This window comes from Procambarus clarkii, chromosome 25 (genome assembly GCF_040958095.1).
Source record: "Procambarus clarkii isolate CNS0578487 chromosome 25, FALCON_Pclarkii_2.0, whole genome shotgun sequence".
Lineage (NCBI taxonomy): Eukaryota > Metazoa > Arthropoda > Malacostraca > Decapoda > Cambaridae > Procambarus > Procambarus clarkii.
This window is the reverse complement of record NC_091174.1, coordinates 5654228-5680111: the sequence shown is the minus strand read 5'-3', so window position 1 is coordinate 5680111 and position 25884 is coordinate 5654228. Positions and strand designations below refer to the sequence as shown.

The window sequence follows — 25884 nt, the reverse complement described above, 5'->3', positions numbered from 1 at the left end:
TCTTAAGCATCTTTATTTATAAAAGTATAAAATATATATATACTTTGGATTTACATAGGACAGTATAAGAATATTTTTTTTTATAATCAAACAAAAAATTGTCATATACAGTAGGAGGACAGAGCAATTGGAAGACAAGGCACCGAATTTGGTCATTGGCACATTTGTTGTATGATCTGATCCTAACTCTCTTACTAGACTCTTACAGGAATCCTTCGGTTATCTTGCGAGTATCCCACAGGACTCTCTGGATTTATCCAGGAATCCTACAGGACTCTCACAAGGCTCCTTCGGGAATCCTGTGAAGATTCCTCTATGTATACATGAGACATTCCACTCGTGTATAGAGTCAGGGAGCCAGTACAGGTCACATAGATATTCATTTAAATATATACATACATAAATATATATTAAGGCATCATAAGGACAGAACCAGGAAGTATTGTCAACAAAGGCACAAGTCATAAGTCACAGCATATGTCGAAGTGTCTCAACATGTCTTAAAATAAAGCTTATATTGTCTTGTATTAAAAAAATGGATCTCCATGTCTCAGGAAAATAACTCAGGATTTGTCTCAATGAGTTATTGATTTGCATGAAGATCTAAAGAGGCCCACTGTGGGTGGGAGAGGCCGAGATACACGCAGGTACTTCCTCTCTTGTGTCATATGATTGTGGGTTATTGTCTTTTATCTCAGATGGTCTTACAAAATCATCTCCATCTCTCTCTCTCTCTCTCTCTCTCTCTCTCTCTCTCTCTCTCTCTCTCTCTCTCTCTCTCTCTCTCTCTCTCTATCACTTTAAATAATTTTTATTCCTCTCTCACGTTCAACCATTTCCAGTCCGTTCTCTAACACTATCAATTATTTACAATCCTTCCTTATTACCTTTCAAATATGTTCAACACTTTCTCTCTCACTTTTTGGCAATTTAAAATCCACCCTCCCACCTTTTTACCCACGTTTAACCCTTTCACACTTTCGATCATTTGCATTCCTACCTCTCTTACTTGGAGCTATTTTCAAACCATCGCTCACACATTCTGTCCCATGGTTCACACAACTTCGGCTCTCACGCTAGTGGGTCCGCCCTTTCTTCCCAGGCAGCCAGCCTCTCTCTCTCTCTCTCTCTCTCCCCACAGCGGGACTACAATAGTTGGGACTTGGTGGAATGCAGGTACGTTGAGGAGACCCCTGGGCTACCGTAGGGTGTGGGTAAAGCTGTGGAAACTCGCCTGAAGAGGAGCACACCTGGCCTCCTCACATTGGGGGTGTGTATTTGGGGTGAATTTAGGGAAGGAGAGTGGTTGGGGAATGGGGGGGGGGTGGGGAAGAGCCTTGGAGACGTTCACATACTTGTATCTCGACCGGTATTGTCATCTCAGGGTTCGAACTTGACTCTCTTATATTATGCTGAGAATGCGCTCACGGGTTATCGTGGATTTATTAAGGTGTTGGAACTCGTTTTAATGTGCAAATTCGACTATGAGATTAACTGTGCATATCTCAAAGGTTTTCCGCATTTTCAAGCTGTTTCATGCATGTTAAGGCTATAAACTCCTCTCAGGCGAGCGACAAACACTGGGTGTTGCTTGACTAGACACAGACACCATTACTGGCACCGAGTGACACTTTGGCACTTGACGTTTTGACGCGAGCAGATCTGACTGCGCGCTTCCACCAGGTCGGGGGATGGTGGCAAGATTTACACGATAGATTATAATTCACACTTTGTTTAATTCAGTTTCACAACTCTGGTAATACTGCTGGGAAAGTCTTCACGGTTGGCACACTTTATGATTGCATTAACTTGTAAGGTGTGACTTAGGGTGTGGTCAGAGAGACACTGGGGATGCCTGGGACAGGACCAGGGGCCGTGAAGGACGCATTCCTGGACACCCATGATCCTCGTGCTTCACTAATAAGGACATCCTGGAGAACGTTTTCGGACAGGTCCTGCAGGCGTACTTCTTGACATCCGTGTGGGTCTGAAGGTGGGCCCGCAGGTTGCTGCGGTCAGCGAAGCACCGGTCACACTGCGGGCACTGGAAGGGTTTCTCCCCGGTGTGGGTCCTGATGTGGCCCTGCAGCAGCCACGGCCGCGAGAAGGCCTTGCCACACAGCTGACACTTGCACGGCAGCGTGTGCGTGCGGATATGCATCTTGAGTGCGCCCAGACTCGTGTACACTTTATCGCAGTGCTTGCACGCAAACGACCGACCGGCGTCCTTCAAGCAGTGAAACTGACGATGTTTGGCTAGACCGGCCATAGTGGCGTAGCGCCGCCCACAGTCCGGACACGCCAGGCGTGGTGCACGGCTCTCGTGCTGGCCCTCAGGGCTGCCCTCACTGCTGCTTGATCCTGTCTCACCCGGGGGGGAAACAGACCCCCCTCTAGGGCGGCCTGCCGGGCTGCTCATATCCCTACTGGCGGAGGTGGGCGCGTGGGCGGCATGAAGAGGCGAGGGAAGGCCATATACCCCCAGGGGAAGGTACGGATTGAAGTGCCAAGAGTGTACGCCTGCGCCACGCTCCCTCAGCACATTACGCAAGGGGTCCCTTGGTGTAGGGGGAGCGTAGGGGCGGGTGTGGGTGTTCTGCGTCCCTCCAGGCGCCCGTAGGACTGTGGGACGCCCACACGCCGCGGCCACCTCGCTGATGAGACGCAAGCCAGCACTACTCATGAAGCTGCTGGTGTTGCTGCTGTAGTTGCTACTGTAGGTGCTGTTGTTGCTGCTACTGACCCCACTGTTGATGTAGTTGCCCCTGCTCATGTTGTTGGTGGTGATGTTGTTGGTGGTGATGTTGTTGGTGGTGATGTTGGTGTTGGTGATGTTGGCCGAGATGCTGATGCTGCCCCCGACCAGTCCCAGAAGAGCTGTGACATCAGTGGGGCGACGGGGCGTAAACGTGGGCGTGGGCGTGGCTGGCGACCTAGCGGGCACGGGCGGGATGGGCCCGGGCGACTTAGCGGGCGAGGGCGACCAGTTGGGCGCTGGCGATCTGGTAGGCACAGGCGACCAGGTGGGCGCTGGCGATCTGGTAGGCGCGGGTGGCCAGGTGGGCGCGGGCGTGGCGGGGGCCGGTGCCGCAAGCACGGGCGGTGGAGTGGGCACACGACGGCTCTTCATACTAAGGTCCTGAGGCTGCATGTTGTCATCGGAGTCAACCCCTGCAACACGCAAGACAAAGAGTCAGAAACAGCACAAAAGGAGAGAGAGAGAGAGAGAGAGAGACAGGAGCAGGAGGAGAGCGAGGGAGAAATAGGGAGACGAAGAGAGAACTAGAGAAACAGAAAGGGTAAATCAAACAACAAAGTATGTCATGAAGTTCAATCACCACTGCCCTGAGAGGTTCACTAATTATCACAACACTGTTTATGCCTCAAAATACAGCACTAATTTGACTGCCATTACAGGAGGGAGAGAGAGACAGGTCCCCGTCGTGACGATGGGCGTGTCTTACCTGCACCAGATGTCTCCAGGGTGTAGTTGAAGAGTGCCAGTGGCCTCTTCTTCGGGGGGCGCGCTATGTACTCCTTGCGGGTGGAGATCATCTTGGAGGTGACGTTCGAAATAATTCGCGGTGTACGTAAGTCTTTACGGCGTTCGGAGGTCTTCGCGGAAGTATACGGAAGTCTTCGCGCCGCCGCACCGATGTCAAGGGCGCCGAGCCGAGATTGATGCACTATTACGCACGTGCCAGCACCTCTGGGCCTTATATAGCCTCGGATGCACATGGCACGCGCCAGCCCTGCACGCGCAACCAATAGCGAGGCCGGAACGCAGTTACGTCATACCCGCCAGCCAATGCCCGCGCTAGGGAGGGCAATGACGTCAGGTGGTCAGGCCAATGGTCGCTCGTGCTCGACTCAGGCGCCACATTTGAACGTTTGGGCAGGTGGCGACCCGTGGCAGCTGCGCGTGCTGGAGCCACCGTTCGATCCCCCCTCCCCTTAAACCCCTCAACCCCCCCCCCCACCCCTTCCCCATCACTGTACACTGATTTAAACCCTTAGGCAAGACAATCACCCCCTCCCTCCACCCCCCTCCTCTGCCAGTAACGGTAATAATACCCACTGCGTTATTCTTTAGCTTGTTTTCATTCTTATTTGACAATACAATTCCTTGAGGCATTTTGAAGCAAGATGAATTTGCCCATATTCACTCGGCAGGTAAATACGGGCATCATGGGTAGCGCGTGCCCTCAACCAGCTGGAGAAAATGTGTCTTTAGCCAGCTGGGCCGGCCTGCACGTGCCCACTGTTACATATGGGGAGGGAGGCGAAGTGCACGTGCCCATTGCCATCTGGGGCTGACTGGGTAGCACGTGGCTAGGGGCGGGCATGGAATGACCTGCCTTTGTTAATGAACTGCCAGAGTGACGATACAGCTGCTTCTCCCCCCTCCCCCCCTCTCTACCCCCAACATATCAACCACTCCCCCTACCCATCTACCCCTCCCTCACCCCTTGGGCCCCTCCCACATCCCCCCCCTCTCACAACCCCCTCCCACTCTGGCACCCCTTCCCCCTACCATTCACCGTCCCCCCTTTCCTTATCCAACATCACCCCCTTCCCCCCTCCCCCTCCCTCTCTTTCACCCAACCCATCGCTACTAATCTACCTATTCCTCTCAACTCATCTGTCCCCACCTATTCCTCTCACATGCCCCCTCCCAGCTGCCCACCATCATCCAAACACACACGCACACTAACACAAACACACACACACACACATAGAGCCCAGTAGGCTCAGGAATCTGTACACCAGTTGACTGACAGTTGAGAGGCGAGACCAAAGAGACAGCGCTCAACCCCCTCAAGCACAGCTAGGTGAGTACAACTAGGTGAGTACACACACACCTCTCCTCTTTTCTAGCAACGTCAGATCTACTTCTTTCAGTCTTTCTTCAAACCCTTTCCCTTGTAATTCTGGAATGAACCTTTGTTGCAAACCTATTAAAACGCTCAGAAATCTGCAATAAAGGTCACCCTGGAATTACGAGGGATGGGGTACAAGAACTAGACATGACGTCGCTAGAAAAAAAGGAGAGAGAGGAGACATAATAGAGACATAAAATACTTAAGGGGATTGACAGAGTAGAAATATAGGACACAGACACTCACACACGCACACACACAAAACACTCGCACACCCACTGTGCTATCACTGATTTAGAGCCGGTTCCCAGGAGCTGCATTCCGACCCACGTAACACTCGGTGCGTGCACAAATATATTATTACCACAAAAAAGTAGTCAAGCTTAAAATACAAACCGTTCAAACAGTTATAAATAAATAGAATTTAAAGGGCTTAAAATTGACGGGCTGTCCGTCACTGTCACTCAACTCCTTCCATTCATTCTCCACTACCCGTCCATCATGTCTCTGTCTCACGCTGCCTATTACTATTTGAGTCTTCGTCTCACGGAGCCTCTGTCACTGTTCGAATCTACGTCTCACATTGTCACTGTTCGAATCTACGTCTCACATTGTCACTGTTCGAATCTACGTCTCACATTGTCACTGTTCGAATCTACGTCTCACATTGTCACTGTTCGAATCTACGTCTTACATTGTCACTGTTCGAATCTATGTTTCACATTGTCACTCAGTTCGAATCTACGTCTCATGCTACCTCTGTCACTCAGTTCAAATCTATGTCGCATGCGACGTCTCTGTTTGTATCTAAATTTTACACTTCTAATCTTTTCCAATCTACGTCTCACTCTGCTTCAGTCACTGTGTTCAAATCTGTGTCACGCTATCTCTGTTAGTCTGTTCGAATCTTCATTTCAAAATACAGAATACTGTGCTAGATGTATAGTTTGTAACAAGCACTTGTTAACAAAGACAAAAAATGTACTGTAGCTCAGTACTGATATTGTTGTTACACTCAGACTATGGGAATCAGAGCGTTACTGCTGTACTCAGATCGCGTGTATTGAAGTACTGACGTCAACGTTACATTCAGAATATGTGTATCAGAGTATTGACGTCACTGTCGCAGGCTGAGTTCGCATGCATATCACCTGAGTGGAAGTCAGGCCGTAAATTATGAACGAGCGAGCTCCGGAAGTTTAACTATCACCTGGGCACAGTTCTTGGTGAACGTAATGACCAATCAGCGGAGAGCACGATGTATCCCCCCCCCCCGGGGTTCTGTTCTAGTACCGTTGACGTTCGCCTGGCTAAGTCTCCCCCCGGTGTATCGTAAATGGTAGGCCAGTGCAGGCCTTCCCAAGCCGGATGGGCGTCATAAGTCACACCTGTCACTGGAGAAGCATCGTCGGACGAACGTTGCTTCATGTTCTCGGCTGTTTTGTGGTGCGAGTCGCGGACTTTAGTGCACGCGTGTTCTTGGGCCCCAGTTATGAACACACTCTCGGGGCCACAGCTAAGAACACACTCTCGGGGCCACAGCTAAGAACACACTCTCGGTGGTACTATACCAACCAGAGATACAACGAGTAACAATGCTTCACCCATTTATACAACCACCACCACAACCACCATCCCGACCACCTCAACCAAACGTCCTACACTACCACAACCAGCTTAACCACCCCACCCAATCTCCACAAGTCTCCACCAATATACTCTACCACACCATCCCCCCATTCTTTCACTGCCCCCATCCCTTCGTTCCGGCCCCCCAGGGCTCCACCTCCCCCTCCCAGTACCTCCCTCCACCCAAAGACTCACCCAGAACCGTCAATAACGATCTCTGTGTTTGTGGGGTTGTCACTATACAAGATTCAACAGTTACATCCTTGCTCTCTCTCCCCCCAAGTCCCCTTCCTCCTGACTCTTCCCACCCCCCTAGTGGCGATACCCCTCTCACCACCACTAGAAGAGAGAGAGAGAGAGAGAGAGAGAGAGAGAGAGAGAGAGAGAGAGAGAGAGAGAGAGAGAGAGAGAGAGAGAGAGAGAGAGAGAGAGAGAGAGAGAGAATTAACAAGCATTACTACGTGCCATTCAGTCTCCCCCTTCCATTGTCCATCGTCAACTCTGGTGGATCATGACTGTCATTCAGAGACAACCGCTGACACTTCAGGGATAACTGCCCAACATGAGCGCTAACGAGGCACCTTGTTTTTACCTTCAGTGACGAGTGGAAAAGAACGAGAGGGTATGATGAGGTGGCTGAGGGGGAGAGTGTTTTGGGGAGAGGGAGAGGGGGAGAGTATTATGTAGGGGAGAGTGTGTTGGGAGAAAGGAGAGTACATAGGGAGAGTGCTGTATATGAGTCACGTATGAGCTTTCCAGTAATCAATCCATCCACCAAGAAACTCCACAATCCAGCTATCCATTCACTTATTCAACCAAAGTACCTAATTAGCGCGGCAACCCAGCTGTCCAATCCCCAAGCCAATCAGCCAATAACCGCTCTAGTCAACCAGTCGCCCGATCCCCCTAACACCCAATCATTCAGACATTCACCCCACCCAGTCATAAAGCCCGATAACCAACCAGTAAACCAACCAGCCAACTTCTCATTCAGCTATGCAGTTACCTAACCGTCTTGTCGCTCAATCATTCAGACAACAACTAAGCCTCCCCAGCAAACCAGCCCAATCACCTCACCAACGACACTGCCATCTGTTGACATTCAGAGAACTCTCTTCGTTGGAAAAAGGGGTGTGGCTGGTTGTGGGATGGGGGTGAGGTGTGGGAGGGGGAGGCTTGGAAGGTGGGATGGAAGGGTTGAAAGGTGAAGGAGAGAGCCAGGAAGGTGAGAGGGATGGAGTGATTGGAAAGCTAATAAAGCTGAGAATAGAATAACGAGTTGGATGATTAACTAAAGGAACAGGGAGGAAAGGGCTGACTGGGAAGAAAGAGGAAGTAACTAAGATTAAAAGGAATAGTGCAAGTGGTAGAAGATGGACACGGGCCTAGACATGAGGAAAAGGAGTTTGAGGTTGACTAAACAAAAAAGAAACGAAGGGAGATGAATGAAGGGCTGGAATGTAGTTGAGCAGAAGCGAATGGTGATCTACACTGACAGAAGAACTGCCCTTCAAAGTCTTAGAAATAGATACTAAGATACTAGAGATTAGTGTCGCGGATACTAGAGAAGCAGATTATTAAATCAAATTACTGTGAAAATCCTATCCAGCAAACAAGGCACGATCATAGTTCTTTATTATGAGGGAATATGTGAGAAATGAAAACTTGACCTGATGGCATTTGATGGTGCTAAACGCCACACAACATTCCACCAAGACTCTTTAGCATATCATTGGTATTGTCAGGAAGTAAACTTACAACAAGAATGACTAAGACTAAGAATGGGAGCCGGTCGGCCGAGCGGACAGCACGCTGAACTGTGGTCCCGGGTTCGATCCCGGGCGCCGGCGAGAAACAATGGGCAGAGTTTCTTTCACCTATGCCCCTGTTACCTAGCAGTAAAATAGGTGCCTGGGTGTTAGTCAGCTGTCACGGGCTGCTTCCTGGGGGTGGAGGTCCTGGTCGAGGACCGGGCCGCGGGGACACTAAAGCCCCGAAATCATCTCAAGATAACCTCAAGAAAAGGGCAGAGCAGAAGAGTGAATCTTGCCGCTAGTTCAACGCTGTCCCACCTGATATCTTTAGTTGCCGTAATGAGGTGCGCAGGGCAGAGAAACTACGATATCAAGGATTATAGAGAGAACATGACGCAGGAGCAACAGGAAGAATCTGGCGCCAATATCGTCGAGGATAATACTGTTGGATTCAGTAATAAATTAATGAAGGGGATGGTACTGTGGGGAGGAGATGAGGAAGAGAGAGGAGTGTTGAAGAAGATGCTGGGGTGAGGAGATGAGGGAGGAGTGCTGGGGTAGGGAAATGGGGGGAAGGGGAGAGGGGCAGGTGATGAGGCTGGTGAGGGAGGCTGGTGTGGGATGCCACTTGACTAAGGGGCAGGAGGCTGGTGATGATAATCGATTTGGCGAGGATCACAGGGCACAGATTTCCTGCTTTCCGATGTCCGGTGGGCGACTGTCCTAACGGTGGAACTACTGATGGTGGTAGAGCTTCTGATGGAAGAGTGGTGTTGGTGGTGGAGATCCTGAGGCAGACGCACCCGTTAAGTCGAGGCGCTAAGGTGGAGATTATCAAGGCATTATTAAGATCCTTTCCTTAATATCATTCCTAGGCTGGCGGTTGACTACTACCCCTCCCCCTCTCTCTCTCCTCTCTGCGACACACACACACACACAGGGGCCTCGTAGCCTGGTGGATAGCGCGCAGGACTCGTAATTCTGTGGCGCGGGTTCGATTCCCGCACGAGGCAGAAACAAATGGGCAAAGTTTCTTTCACCCTAAGTGCCCCTGTTACCTAGCAGTAAATAGGTACCTGGGAGTTAGTCAGCTGTCACGGGCTGCTTCCTGGGGTGTGTGTGTGTGGTGTGGAAAAAAAAAAAAAAAAAAAAAAAAGTAGTTAGTAAACAGTTGATTGACAGTTGAGAGGCGGGCCGAAAGAGCAAAGCTCAACCCCCGCAAAACACAACTAGTAAACACAACTAGTAAACACACACACACACACACACACACACACACACACACACACACACACACACACACACACACACACACACACACACACATACACACACACACACACACACACACACACACACAACAAATGCGGCGCCAACAATGAAACCAACGATTTTGGAAGGTGGTATGGGTGTTAGGGAGTAGGGAAGGAGGAAGCGGGTCCCGCGAGGGGTGTAGTGGGGCCTCATGCAGGGGGTGTTGTACCGTTAACTGAGAAATCTGGGATTAACGCCCGGTGCATCGTGAGTAATATCCCAGCAACAGGCATAGTGTCGGGACACAGCCTAGGGGGTGGGATGTGTTATCACTTATTTGCTTTTACTTGTGGTAGGGGGTGTGGGGGGGGGGTATGGAGTGGGAGTGTAGAGGGAAGTGGTGGGGGGGTATGGTGTGGAGGTGGCGGGGGTATGAAGTAGGATGTGGAGTGGGAGGTATAGAATGGGGGTATGGAGTGGGGGTGTAATGGGGGCTTCAACAGCCGGTGTGGGCACGCGCGTCTATTGTCACATACGGGCACGTGTCCTATTGAGCTCCCTGTAACCGTCAGACGTCCACCTGCCCCCCCCCCCTCTTACAACCCCCCAAAGGACTCTACCTCCCCACCTCTCCCTTCGTCCACCAGCCCCTAGGAGTCTACCTATCCAAGGATTCTACCTTTCCTAGAATTTCATCCCCCTAGGACCTACCCCCCTCTCTGAACTTCACGTATTTGGACTCCTAGGAGGACTAAGAGTCCTAGGAATCGATCAATTCTAGTACTCTACCGTCTAGGACTCCATCCATGCGAGGCCAACCGACCCTGGGTATTCTCCCCGTCTGACAGTGCCATCAACAACAAAAGTGGCAACGAACACTTCAGATGCATAAGTGGCACAGCAATTTTGAGGCAGAGAATTAGTGGATAAAATTTATGTACATCTCACAGCACAAAGAGCGCCAAAAAATTAATGCTTAAAGCTACTTAATGCATTATTTGAAGTCTATTTTGTTAATGCTGTGGGATTTTTACAAGTATTTTTGGCACAGAGCTCTGCATTTAGTTAGATTTTTGGAATACATTAGGATTTTTAACATAAATTTTAAATATAGTAAGATTTGAATTTTTATTTTTGGAATTCAGCAGGATATTAGCCCTATCTTATAAATCCAATAATATTTTAGCATCATTTTTTTAAATACAGCAGGATATCTGGTTTTGGATATGTGGATAGCAGGATGTATTTGGAATACATCAAGATTTTTAGCTCTCTTTTGGAATACAGTAGAATTTTAAGCATTATTTTTTATATAGTAAAATATTAAGCTTTATTTTCGTAGACAATCGGAGACAAGTTACAACTGATGGCTATAGATCGTAGCTGATGGCTAGACATCGTAGTTGAAAGCTAGACATCGTAGTTGATGGCTAGACACCGTAGTTGATGGCTAGACATCGTAGTTGAAAGAGTATTAACATAATGACAGTGTTAGTTTTATCTGATTGCTCTCTTCACAGTAAATAGGTTAGTCAGCTGTTGCAGGCTAGTTCATGGAGAAATGTGTGTGTGTGTGTGTGTGTGTGTGTGTGTGTGTGTGTGTGTGTGTGTGTGTGTGTGTGTGTGTGTGTGTGTGTGTGTATGTGTATGTGATAAATATATGTAGTAGATAATATAGAATAAATAGTTCTGGACAACATTAGACAACCGAAGGTTAGAAAGGCGGGATCCATGAGAATCGAACTCCCCGGGTTCGATTTCCGGACCAGGCAAAAACAAATGGGCAAAGTTTCTTTCACCCTGATGCCCCTGTTACCTTGCAGTTAATAGGTACCTGAGAGTTAGGCAGCTGTCACGGAGCTGCTTCCTCTGTGTGTGTGTGTGTGTGTGTGTGTGTGTGTGTGTGTGTGTGTGTGTGTGTGTGTGTGTGTGTGTGTGTGTGTGTGTGTGTGTGTGTGAAAAATAGTAGTTAGTTACAGTTGATTGATTGACAGTTGAGAGGCGGGCCGAAAGAGCAGAGCTCAACCCCCGCAAGAACAACTAGGTGAATAAAATGGGGCCTCACGGCTAAGTGGACAGCGCTCGGGGGTCGTAGTCCGAATGACCCGGGTTCCATTCTCGGCGGAGGTGGAAACAAATGAGCAGTTTCTCTCACCCTGATACTGCTGTTCACCTAGCAGTAAATAGGTACCTGGAAGTTAGACAGCTACTACGGGCTGATCCTGTGGATATGTGTGTGTGCGTGTGTTAGAGAGAAATATATGTAGTAGACATAATAGAGGAAAAATAGATTGGTTAGAAAGGCGGGATCCAAGAGCTAAATAGCTCGATTCTGCAGACACAAATAGTAAATAGTAAATATAAATAGTAAACACACACACACACACACACACACACACACACCAGTTGATTGAGGGTTGAGAGGCGGGACCAAAGAGCCAGAGCTCAACCCCCGCAAGCACAATTAGGTGAGTACACACACTCGGACAGAGAGAAAGATTTAGTTGATATCACATCAAACTGTCTCCTGAAGCCCACATAAAAAGAATTACGTCTGCGGCATATGCGAGGCTGGCTAACATCAGAACAGCCTTCAGGAACCTGTATAAGGAATCATTCAGAATTTTGTATACCACATACGTAACACCAATCCTGGAGTATGCAACCCCAGCCTGGAGCCCGTACCTAGTCAAGCACAAGACGAAGCTGGAAAACGTTCAGAGGTATGCCACTAGACTAGTCCCAGAACTAAGAGGCAAGAGTTACGAGAAAAGGCTGCGGGAAACGCACCTTACGACACTGGAAGACAATTTGGTGAGTACACACACACACACACACACACACACACACACACACACACACACACACACACACACACACACACACACACACACAGCAGATTGTAGAAGCAAACTACATTCATAATTTTAAAGAATATATGATAAGGAAATAAGCCTGGAATCATTGCTTTACTTCAGAAAATGACAAAGACTTGGGAGTAGATGCAAGCTCCAATCCAAGGCCGGGAGCACACAGCATAAGTCATACGTAAATCATACAAGCAAACGTTAGTCATACTAGCAAACGTTCTTGTAGCCTTAAGAAGCTTGGACGAAGGATCCTATACACAACCGATGTTAAACCTATACCTGAATATGCAGCCCCGGCATGGGATCTTCAAGTAAACACACGAAAAAGCTTAGAAAAAGTACAAATATATTCAACAAGGCTCGTTCCTAAGCAGAAGGGTTTGAGCTACAATATAAAATTGAGGGGCCTGAATCTCACCACTCTGAAGGAAATTAGAAACTGGGGCGAAACACGATAATAACACGTAAGATTTTGATTGAACTGAAAAATTAGATAAAGCAGCATTGTTCAAAGCTAGGATCAGCAGTACGAAGGAGCATAGCTGGACACTAGAAACAAATAGGTCACCGAGATGTCAGAAAAAAAACAGTCATAGAGTGAATAGATTAGACGAAACGTCGTTAATGCTCACTAATTACACAAGTTTAAATGTAAATATGATGAGACAAATGTGGGAACTATGTTATTGCATTCGTGGGGCTAGGAGCCGAGCTCATCCTGCAAGCAAATCTTAGTGAGTATATCTATGTACTCACTCACACACTCACACACACACACACACACACACACACACACACACACACACACACACACACACACACACACACACACACACACACACACACACACACACACACACACACACACACACACACACACACACCAGCAAGTTCCCACGGTGTTAGTGCCGACACCCAAATCAGTTCCCATACCGCTCGTCGTATCGATTACATTTCTTCGTGATATCCCCTGTCAGAATTCCCCCCCCTCCCTCCCCCTCTTCCCCTGCTCCCCACTCTCCCTGCATGCCTACCCAGACCCCTTACACCTCTCACAACCCTACCCCTCCCTCACCCCTCTCCCCACCATTGTCGTCGCGGTTGAGGGAGAGAGGGAGATGAACGGCGTGTGACCCAACACTCATCCCCTACGATGCATATTAATGAGAAAATCAAGTCCACTTAAATGCGAGAAAAGTTGCTTATCGTCATTGGAATTATCTTTGTCGCCATTTTAAAGTTACCTTCATCCGCTTGGTGTACAGGGATGCTCTACGTGGGGATTTGCACACTCCTCCGGATCTCATATATATGCAAATTGATCTCCCTGGTGCGGGATGCTGTTGTCTGATTTAGCATTCATTGGTTCTGGCATTCATAATGTGAACATGAGATTAGCAGCTTTAATAATAATAATAATTATAATATTATTATTAATTTTAATTACAATTTTACTAAATATTAGTAACTTGTCTTTTTTTTTGCCAGTTTGTCTGTCTGACTATCTGTTTGTCTTTATGTTTTTCGTTTTAGGCAGAGGTGCAATGTTATGTGTTTATAGCACTGGATAGCCTGACCCCCCCCCCCCTTCATCCATATCCCTGTCCTCTTCCTCCCCCTCCCTCCCCTCGCCTGCCTACTCTCTCTCTCTCTCTCCCCTCACTTGTTGTCTCTGTGGGAAATGACTGGTCCCAGCCTCTCACACTCCCACACCGACGTCCACCCGGTATCCTCCCCCTCCTTTCTCTATTCTTCCTGTTTTCAGTCCATTCTCCTTCCACTCTCAGGCACATATTCACCTCCCCCACACACCGCCTACTCAGTCACTCCTCACCCATAGCCACACCCTACCCACACGGCCACACCCCGCCCACAAGGCCACACCCCGCCCACATAGCCACACCCCCGCCCACTAAATCCAACGGTTGACACCCAAAATCTGATCACGCCTAAAGTAAACAGAGCAACGAGAATAAAAACAATCTGGTCACGTGACTGTAGAAGGGGGAGTATATTACCATCAGCTGGTGTCTGTCAGCGCCATGTGAGGGGGGACTGAGTGAGGGCGAGTCCTGAGAGACTCACACACAGAGACAGACAGACAGACAGACAGACACAGAGGAGACCCCTCACAGGAAAACTCCCGCTTCCGATTACCAGTAAATAGGCCGGATATTGACCTCAACTCCAAAGGCCTTTGGAGTTGAGGTCTTTTCTGCGTTTAAATGGGCCGACCATCTTACCCATTTACACGCAGAAAGTCACCGATTTTCCGCCAAAGTTACTCTTTACGCCCATAAAGGTGGGAAAGAAAGATGGCGTCAGGAGAAACAGGCTTTGGCAGGGTGCAACAGGGTTTGATATGGAGCAACAGGATGTGGAAATGTGTGACAATGTGAATTTCAGCTCTATGTGCACCGCTTGGTTCCCTGTGCATCACCTGGTTCCTGACTGAGCACCATCTGACTTATTGTGTTACATGTCACCAGGCACTGCCTGGTGACATGTGCAGTGACTAACTCCCCCCTGTATCAGACAGAGGGAAGATCACACCACCTTTTCCCCCCTCACTTCCCCTTCCTCTCTCTCTCTCTCTCTCTCTCTCTCTCTCTCTCTCTCTCTCTCTCTCTCTCTCTCTCTGCCTCTTCTTTTCTTAACAGTATTACCTTCTCTACTCCAGGTAAGGTTTTGTGCAACTCTGACCATTGTATTCCCGAGGTCTACTTTTATTGTGTCTGTCCACTCCCTCTGCCCCCTTTCCACCTCCTCCTTCTCCTCTCCATATAATCATCGTCTGTCCTTTTCCCCTCCATTATCAGCCCTTTCTCCTTCTGCTTCTTCAACTGCCATTATCTGTGCTTCCTGCTTTCCTATTCTTCATCTTCAGAGCGACAGCTCCAGCAAAATGAAATCGTGTTTGGGGGTCCTTGCCTGGGCTTTATTTATCTCGTGCATCCCATCTCCTATCACATATGCTGTTCTATCTATCTATCCCAGCCCTTTCCTCATTCCGATTATGCGTACTCGTAATGTTGCATCACCCTCCCTTTATCCTTACTGTAACTGTTGCTTCGGTACCGTTCCTTCGCATTCCTTTATTCCATCTTTTTTCCCTTCCATTATCCAGTTATCAGACAGACAGACACAGAGGAGTCTGTGTTTCTGCCCGAAACGCTGCGCGTGCTAGTGGCTTTACAAGACTGTAATTACCATAATTGTATCCTCACATTCCTTATGTACATTCTTGTATATGCATAAATAAATAAATAAATAAGTTGCTACCTTGCCCTTCTTTCTTTGTCGGACGTCACTAGGTCTTGTACCTGGCCACCTCCTTCCCCCCCCCCATGATGTGTCCGGTAATCTGGGTAGTCTATCCCTTGACTACCCACCTGTCCGTCTCTCTATCTATTCTCTTGTCCGTTCGTTTCACCCTCCAAACATGTATTCATTCGTTTGTCCTTCAAACTGTTCGTTTGTGTGTCTATTTATCTATTATTATGTGTTCAGTGTTGATCTATCCAACATGGCCTGTGTTTGCTGCCTGGGCCACTAGCCTTTATCCGTGTGTATATTAGGGGTATTTTATCCAGATGAGGTATTTCACCCACCACTGGTCCATCACCCACCATCGGTCCATCACCAACCACTGGTCCATCACCCACTACCGGTCCATGACCCACCACCGGCCCATCATCCACCACTGGTCCACCACCCACCAAGAAGAACACATCAAGAACAACAAGCAACCAGTCTATACAAAAAATAACAATCAAAATTGTATGAACTAAACTACAAAATTCTCCTACAAAATTCCTTTGAATATTCTAACTATAAAAAGGAACACAGACTAAATATTGAACTCCCCAGACACCAGCAAGCTGTGCTGCCAGTGGAGGAAGTCTGACCGTGGCAGCATACCAGGAGACGGAAGACGGGCGAAGGAACGCCAGGCGGAGCAACAAGGTGTGACCGCTGCTATTGTACGCCAGACCCCTCCACCCACTGCTCACAACGCGCTTAATAAACAAGGATTCGAGGGTAATGAAGCAGAAGTAAAAGGTAGGACACCGAAATGGGTCCTTCTCTACCTCCCCCACCTCCCACTTTCTCCTTCTTCTTCCCCTTCGTCTTCCTCCTCCTTCTCCTGTTCCTCCTCCTCTGTCAACTCTCCTTCTTGAACTCTTCCTAATTTGCTACCTCTTTTGCTGATGCTGCTTGAAGATGGTAGTGGTGGATGGGGTAGTAGTGGTGATGAAGATGGTAGTGGTAGTACCACTACCATCTTCTATCTACCACTACTATCTTCATCACCACTACCACCACCAGCTGCAACTATCCCAATCTACCACCATCATTGCCACCATCCCCATCTATCCACCACCCCTCATCTACCACTATTCCCATCTACCACTATTCCCATATACCACCATCGCCATTTATCATCATTACTAAAATAACCATCAACGACACCATCAAGAGAAATGCTCAATAATGGTTGCTTCTGGTAGACACATACCAGTTTCTGGTTGTATTGGTTGGTCACTAGTAGTCTGTAGCAGATTTAGTAGTGTTTTCTGTAGTAGTTTTAGTGGTAGCATAAATGGTAAGGGTTTCTATTACTTCCTTAATGGTTCTGTTTTCTAGTATCTAATAAGTGGTTTCTACTTTTTAATGCCTTCTTGGTAGTGTATGGTTGCTATAACCGCCTTGATGGTTTCTAATTTATTGTGTGATTTCAGTTGGTTGTGGTGTGTGTGTGTGTGTGTGTGTGTGTGTGTGTGTGTGTGTGTGTGTGTGTGTGTGTGTGTGTGTGTGTGTGTGTGTGTGTGTGTGTTCGGTAGTTTCTGAAACTTGTATTTTTATCCTGTGTTGTCACGCACAACTTAAACATGGATCGATTCACCTCAGGGGTACCTACATTATATTTTTTAGGAGGCGAGGCATGGATGGGGTTGGGGTTTGTGGGAGTTGTTAACTGGTGGATTAACTGGTTGGCTAGTTGGTTGGGAAGGCTTACTGGCGGATTAATTGGTAACCTGACTAGCGGATTGATTAGTTGGTTGGTTGATTGGTAGGTTGATCGGTTGGTTGATCGGTTGTCTGACCGGTTGGCTGGTCCGTGGAAGGTGGAAGGAACATGGCTGGGAGGAAGCAGACGGTGGTCGGGTGCCAGGTGTTCCCCCAAAGCCTCCCGCCGCGACTTCTGCTGCCGCTTTCATGCACCTTTGTGCCCTCCTTTCTTTCATCCCTCCTCCGTCTCCCCTTCCTTTATACGCGGCTACGTCAGGTTTCCTTTAGGGCGAGTCGGGGCAGGCTCCAAGAATCCAGGCGTCGCATTGTGGCGTTCCAGAATGAATCGACCAGGAGGCGACGCGCGCGCGAGACCTCGGGGCGATGCCGCGAGCGAAGGCCTCTGACTAGCTGACAAGGAGTGCGCAAGAATGCGTAATAAATGGCGTAAGATGTGGAGCTGGCGGAGTGAATAGATTCTCGTAAAGTGCGCCACTGGCCGAGGACACGTGCTTACTGGGCTTCTGCGCATGCGCCGTGTCCAAGCTTCTATCTACTTTTTTCTTCTTCAAACTCTTGCTACATGTCCACTGACTTTGCTTTCTCTTCTCATCTTCATTCTCTCTCTTCTCGTGCTTCTCTCAATGGAACTTTCTTCACTTTAATCCACTAAAGATCCGACTCTGCCTGTCCACCGCGGTTGTCGGCATCACCGGAGGTAGAGAGGTAGAGAGAGAGAGAGGTAGAGAGAGAGAGAGAGAGAGAGAGAGAGAGAGAGAGAGAGAGAGAGAGAGAGAGAGAGAGAGAGAGAGAGAGAGAGAGAGAGAGAGAGAGAGAGAGAGAGAGAGAGAGAGAGAGAGGTAGAGAGAGAGAGAGAGAGAGAGAGAGAGAGAGAGAGAGAGAGAGAGAGAGAGAGAGAGAGAGAGAGAGAGAGAGAGAGAGAGAGAGAGAGAGAGAGAGAGAGAATGAAAGGAACCGGCGCGCGACCTGAGGGAAGTGTGCCCAACTCTTAACAACCCCCCCAACCCCTCTTCCTCGCCCCTCCTATACTCCCAGTAATGCCCCCACAGACCCGTCGCGGAGGGGGAGAGTATACACCGGTATACAACCTGCTTCGACAAGTTCACAAGAGTGTATACTCCGTGTTTCAACATGAGGACAAGGAGTATACACCGTTCTCCAAGCTGCTTCTAGAGAATAAGTCTGCAAAGTATACACGTCTATACAACATTAAAAATTTTAAATTAATATTCACCCTTCTAGCGTTCTTCTATATATTTGCGTTAGTATTCAACCTGTCCTCCTTCAAAGAACGTCGCTTTTCGCTCGTATGCGTTACATAAGGCTAAAATTATTGTACTAGAAAATGGAAGCGGCTCTCGAAAGTGACCGTTTTCTCTTTTTCTGTTTTGGGTTCTCTGACGTTTTGGGTCCTCTGATAGGTTAGGAGAGGACACTTTAAATGGACCGTTTTCTTGACGTTGAGAAACCTTAGGAGTACGGACTGGAATATTACAGCTATACTACGAAATCAAAGAAGCTTAATTATGTACAGATATACAAACCAAATCATTCAAATTTTCTTGTGTATACACAGCTATACAACCTGCGTCAACAACTGGGGCATGCGAACAATACAAAGGAAAATCTTATCAGTTCATATCTTTGCAATCGTCGTCGAATGTTGCTATTTTCTACTTAACCGGCTTTAGGTATGTCAAGAAAACCAAACCTGTCCAATAGCACACGAACAAGCTCTCGCTGGCAGTCTCCATCCGTTATAAAAAGTGAGAGAGTAGGTTATCTTGAGGTTATCTTGAGATGATTTCGGGGCCTTTAGTGTCCCCGCGGCCCGGTCCTCGACCAGGCCTCCAACCCCAGGAAGCAGCCCGTGACAGCTGACTACCACCCAGGTACCAATTTTACTGCTATGTAACAGGGGCATAGGGTGAAAGAAATTCTGCCCATTGTTTCTCGCCGGCGCCTGGGATTGAACCCCGGACCACAGGATCACAAGCCCAGCGTGCTGTCCGCTCGGCCGACCGGCTCCCTATCACACATTATTTTCGAGTATCACACATTATTTTCGCATTTAGTGGCCAGTGAAAGAAAGAGGTTTCAACACTGGGGCGATGTCAGGTTTCTTATTGTTATGCGAAAGTCCAATGTCCTCAATGTTTCCCATCTGGTGGGTAACTAGACGATGCCAATTGCAACACAAGGCACTCAGCCAACTGCAGCTAGCCTTGGGTTATGCCATTCTCAAGAACATTATTCCTTTCAGCGACTGTTTGTTGGCTGACAAAAATTATACTTTTGCATACAGTTTCCTCCAGTTTCACCCTGTACCCAGTATAATTGAAAGCAAATAATAAATACGTTATTTTCCTGCAACAACGGTAATAATAATAATAATAATAAGAAGAAGAAGAAGAAGAAGAAGAAGACATTAAATGTACGAGTTTCTAGAGCCAAGCTTCAATATAAGAAGTCTGATGTAGGATAATATGTCTTAACTTAACGTACGTACTTAGAAATATCAAGGCTAATCCTCTCCTGTTGATCCCAAGTCTTACCTATTAGGACTGAGTCGGAGAAAGAACAAAGGATAAGAAGATAAAACAAACAATATAATCAAAGGAAACAATATATTCTGATTATAAAAGAATAAATTCCATCTTCCCCTCTCTAACTCTCTTACTTTCTCACTCTCTCACTCCCTCATTCCCTACCTTTCTACCTCCCTCCATCCCATTCTCCCTCTACCTGGCTGGCCGGCAAACGTCGAGGACCCAGAACAGGCAGACAAGGAAACGGCTTTGTGTCTGAACCAACAGGCACTTCTGTGGCTTTTGATTTCCATCCACAGGGCTCAGTGTTCTATTGTTTACACCAATACAAATGCAAGTGCACTTGTCCCCATCGAGGAGCGTATATCTTTAACGTTCGGCTTTGGAGTGTATAATGTAAAAATAACGTAGGGGGAATCATTTGATCTCCTTATAACCGGTTTGAATATATATCGTTCATGTATTGGTTTTGATCCAGCTATCTGAAGATTGCGGAGAGGGGTTTGTTAGGGTTCTCGACTGGCAAGCGGATTGGTTTCATTGAGGTCTGAAACGAAATATAATTAAAAAATCTAAACCTCCAGAGGGTCAGGATTTGATTAAAAAAAGCTTTAGATTACTGCTGATATATGTGAGACGGAGCTTATCGCAGAAAATAACAGCAACAAATTTTCTCTCTCTTTCACACACACACACACACACACACACACACACACACACACACACACACACACACACACACACACACACACACACACACACACGATGAGCTCAATTTGCAGCTTCAAACGAAAATATTTTGATAAACATGAGGAAGAGGAATCGTTGAATTTGACTACTAGATAGAGTCGGGGCTTAAGAGCAAGATACTACCTTGCTTCAATATTTTGATGAGTATATCCATGTAAGTACACACACACACACACACACATGACCCAGTATACCAGTCAACTGAAAGTTGTAAGGCATGGCTTTAGCAGAGGAAGGTTGGCACATCTGGGTGAACACACACACACAATCACATTCCAGTTGAAGACATCATTCCCAGATCAAATATACCACCTGTACACCGCACATGCTATCAAAGGTATCTTAACGAGCGGTACCCGGTACAGGAAGAAGGGCAGGGTACCGCTAGCCTATCGCGCCATCTCTATAGTCGTTCACTTTCGAATTGTCCAAGAGGCGCTCCCGCTTGGACAAAAGAATGAAGTCGGTAGGGAACCGCACTAGCTGCTGGAGGTCCCGGAAAGGTCTGGGAGAATTCCACGCTACGAACTCTCCTAGAGACAGTGAAGGGCCTCCTGATGTGGGACCTGAAGAGAGGGTGGGAGTTGACGATCCCTTCAGAAGAAGCACCAAGGACGCTACCAGAACATCCTGCAATAGGAAGTCTACTCTGTAAGGAATTCGACGAAAGTGACGGAGACTTGGCCGTGACTGCTGGATACCAAAATACCCTACAGCACAGAGGGGTCCTCTTGGGACAACGAGGACCTCCTTGCGTGGTACCTGACGGGGGTATCCATGGGAGGCCCCGGGGGACAACTGAGTACCAGTTCACCCTACAGTAAAACGTTCTCTTGTATAGACAATGAGGGCCTCCTTACACACTACCTGACGGCATAGCTTTGGGAGACTAACTCAACACACTCTGGCGAGAGAGAGACCCCCTCTGGAGATGATGACAGGCCCTTTACGCGGTGCCCTACGAGGCCGCTGCAGGAGGTACCTGGAGGCAACCTGGTATTAGGGTGTCAACGTTGAGAGGCGCTTTAAGTACCACGATTGTTGTCCATTGGCATGGGATCTTCAACATGCTCCGGATGCTTCATAAACTACCCTATGGTTTGTAAGTCTCGAGTTTCATGGGGGCGTCTCCCTACTGCCTCGGGTTGGAACCAGTTTTGTCGCGTGTGTCTGAGAGCTTGAGAGACATGTGTGGCACATGAGCACAGGGCTTTTTTAGAGCATTTACAAGTGCGTTTAGTTAGCGTGTGTGTGTGTGTGTTTAGATTTATTTTGTAGTTTTCACGTATACACATGTATACACTCGATAGTTCAGACCATTATAGGATCAGCAGTTATAATTGTAATTACTATTTCAACCCTCTGCATGCAACTTCTTTTTTTATACAGATTTAATTTAAGCTGGGAATAATCCATCTGCAAATATATATTGCTATATTCCTTTAAATAAGGTGAATAAATCACAACATAAACACAATATACGTATTTTTTTACAAACCCAAATCTTCGGATTCCACATACAAAATTCGCACCGCTGTGTAGAAACTTTCTCTAAAAACGGAAGGCTTGCGGGAGCCCACAATAGCCGTGGGACTTGGACAGGACTCGGCAATTGTAAAACTTGTTGAAATGGGAAGGGCACTTTTCTCACGGCTCCAACCGCAGGGGGATGGGACAGGGTGGGAGGGGGATCAGTATTTCTCCCACGATCTGAAGCCTCTCTTGCCTAACCTTCGCCCCAGGAGACGATAATCTTAACGCAAGGAACGTAACGGTGACGTCCACGAGCTATCATCACCCGTACTTATCTCAGCTTGGCCTCCACGTCCCCCCCGTTCCCATTCTTCCATGGAGACAGTTTCCGTTTTCTGTCTTAAACACCGCAGGGGGGAGAGGGGGGACATTACCGATGTTTGTCAAACTTTTGGTATTTGCAACTCTACATACCACTCTTTTTCACCATTTTCACACACAAAATATACATACACCGAAAGGTGTATTTCGCTTGTCGCTGAATATACGCTTAAAGTTTGCAGTCCATTTTTACACTCCTTGTATGTATCCAAAAATGACACTTGGAATGTGAACGACTAAATTGCAACTTCAGATATCAACGAAATATATCACTTGTACGGGGTAGACCTACAAACATGTCAACTACCTGCCCTACCCTACCATAAGTTTAACTTTGAAAACAGTACATTTCATAGTTTGTACATGAATATTCAATGATGAAGACGTCTTACTAGTGGATATCATGGGTTATATTAGGGGTTTCATTTTGTTTTAAAAACCTTAAGCGAAACGTTTTCGGCGTGAAGACACACTTAAGTGGACTACCTGTTTCACCCCTTCCAACCCAATAGTCTTAGAGAAAATCGTATTTTCAATATATTTGTGTGTTATTACTATTCACTACACAATTGTCAATCAAAATGACCTTGTTGTGTAGATGGATTCATTACCTTGGTGAAACCTTACACATAGAAAGGTGTAGTGATGTACGCATGGCATACAGTGATGTGCCACTCCATTAGACCTATAAGCCACTCTGCTGCACCTGTAAGCCACGCCGCTGCACCTGTAAGCCACGCCGCTGCACCTGTAAGCCACGCCGCTGCACCTATAAACTCACAGAGCTACTCACAGCCACCACGCCCGCGACCCAGTCTCCTCTAAGACACCTGTTGGCTCCAGCACAGAGGTTCTGGGTGCACTTGTCAGACGTCCACAGGAGCTACACCGACAAGCTGTCCCCTTCAGGTCTCCTGCAGAAGCGGGTGGGCAAGAATGTTCCCCCTTCATGCTTTCTTCAAAATCAAGAAACGTGGCAAGAACAAGCCACGTTGAGCCCATTTTCAGCAGCAAAAGGGCAAGAGCACTTACTACTGGTATCTCCTTCAGCTGCAAGAGCCTTAGAGCGAGATGCATTGCTGTCCTCTGCAACGAAAGGGCAAGAACACGACTCGTTGATGTTTCCTTCAGCAGCAAAAGAGCGCGAGCTCCACACGTTGATGTCCTCTTCAGCAGTGAAGGGGCAAAGACACTCCTTGTTGATGCCCTACTCTATGGCAGGCGAGGGCCCTACTCTAAGGTGTGAAGGTCACTCTCGAGAGCTGGACACATGCTCCCCCCTCATCACAGGACAGAAGGAGAGCTCCGTTTGAGAAACAAAACGAAAAAGGGATTTATAACCCACAGAAATTGTGTCGATTCAGTGATACTTTAGAAAATGTCTATTAAAATTTGCGTTACAGTGTAGCACTTTTGTGAAGAGTTTACTGAATATTTTAGTTGCAGTAAAGCATTTTTAGACACATTTGCTGCAGTGAGAACGAATTTACCTTCTTTCAGATATATAAAGAAGGCCTATATTTTGTTTTACTGAAAATGTATTGTCCAAAAAGGACGAACGAATTCTATTACTCGCTTCCAGGACACAGCAAGGTGGTAAAATACTCTCATAGCCACATTGAGCTACAATACGACTCCTGCTCTTCACCACGCAGTCATCGTGTTGGGGAATAAGAGGAGATTTTTAAACACAAAGAAAGTTTTTAATAAGTTATTTATAAAATTGATTTATACTGCTAATATTATTAGTAAGCTCAGGTGTTAATATTAAAGTATCTTAGACTTGGACGACATCCCATCACCCTAGACTAGGACGTCATCCTATAAAGTGAGCCCATAGAGCAACCAGGGTGACCATACACCTCACTAGACAGACTAGAGTGTCTAAGACTTATAACCAAATCAAGAACAAGGAAAGAGTGAGTGAAAGAGTAGTGAAACAAGGAAAGAGTGTCGAATAGTATAGTCTTTCATGTAGTGTGACAAGTAAACCTTCCAATACTTACCCCCATTCTGTAGTTGAGTACTCTATAACCAACTATACTATATATTTAAGAGAACATATCTCGATCGCTAACTATGTAGGACCAACGTAAATGTATATATGTTGGTAGCACTGTTAAAACACTACAATCACCTTCTGAGGTTGAGTGCTCAATAATTCGTTACACTCTATGATGTCTAACAGATCTCTAACCCTATCCATAGAGGATAGAAGAAATTGTATATATATGTTAAGTACCATTATAAATGTGTAATAGAAAATAAACTACAAAAAATGTACTCACCATCTGTAGTATACGTGACTCGATACCGCTCTAGTTAGCCAGGATTCCAAGCCCCAAGTCACTGGGTCTCTTCCCAAATATAACTTTGTTGGTCAGTGGGCATCTGCGAGTAACAACACTTTCCAGCGGGGCCTTAACACTGACAACGTCACTACCTATCTGGCCTAAGTTACGCCTCTCTCTAAGTCTTCAACTCTGGGCAAGGGACCGGTCATTTATGACTTACCTTCGACAGCCATTCGACAACGCCTAAACCTAACTATCTGAAGGCATCATTTCCTTAACTAGCTAACCAAAACTTGACTTAGGGCCCTCTCTCCGAACTGAAAACGGGCCTCGCCACATGTAATCTTTGGTGACATGCCTGGGGATCCGGGACCTCTTTCGCGGATCACTAGGTTGTGTTCGAACCTAAACTGAGCGGCACGGTGCCTGCAACTGGCTAATTTCAGCCCGTTTTCATAAACAAAGGGCAAAATCCCTTCCTATGCACCCGCCAAACTCTCTGTTTATGAATGAAAAACGGTTTACACACAACTCACAACTGTTGACGTCCGAGCACTAAAGGAACAAGTGCTTCGCTCACGTCCTCTGTTCGAACCACAATTCCATAAATGTTTCACCCACGTACTTCAAATTCAAATAATCAGCAACAGAACCTAAACACTTAGCCTAACCGAACCTAAACACTACGCCTACTATACATAGAATTTTTATGTGTAATAATATTAATTTATATACGAGAACAAACCAATTTTTAATACACAGTATGTTAAAATTTATGAATGCGTCTGGGGAGGACGGCCGCTGCTTTAAACAGCCAAATGTGAGGACGGGTTTCACCCACGTACTACAAATACAAATAATCGACAACAGAACCTAAACACCTAACCTAATTAATGCCTAAATATGCACAGTATGGTAATATATAACAAAACTAATTTATATTTGAGAAAATTCCTATTTTGATTGAAGAGCATGTTAAATTGTTGAATGCGACTTTGGGCAACTGTTGAGGAGTT

The 25884-nt window shown here is 47.0% G+C and overlaps 1 protein-coding gene across 2 annotated transcripts; it reads right to left on the bottom strand.

The window, feature by feature from the left end:
• LOC123756376 (zinc finger protein SNAI2-like) lies at nucleotides 1–25750 on the bottom strand. Of its 2 annotated transcripts, none has more exons than XM_069331218.1 (2): nucleotides 24863–25750; nucleotides 1–3171 (listed from the first exon to the last, which is right to left on the bottom strand). In XM_069331218.1, exon 2 carries the CDS (start codon nucleotides 3149–3151, stop codon nucleotides 1835–1837), a length of 1317 nt encoding a protein of 438 aa, XP_069187319.1. In that variant the 5' UTR covers nucleotides 3152–3171; nucleotides 24863–25750; the 3' UTR covers nucleotides 1–1834. The 2 variants fall into 2 exon arrangements, with proteins under 2 accessions (XP_069187319.1, XP_069187318.1); XM_069331217.1 differs by lacking the exon at nucleotides 24863–25750 and adding an exon at nucleotides 3465–3942.
• Nucleotides 25751–25884: the final 134 nt, after the last annotated feature.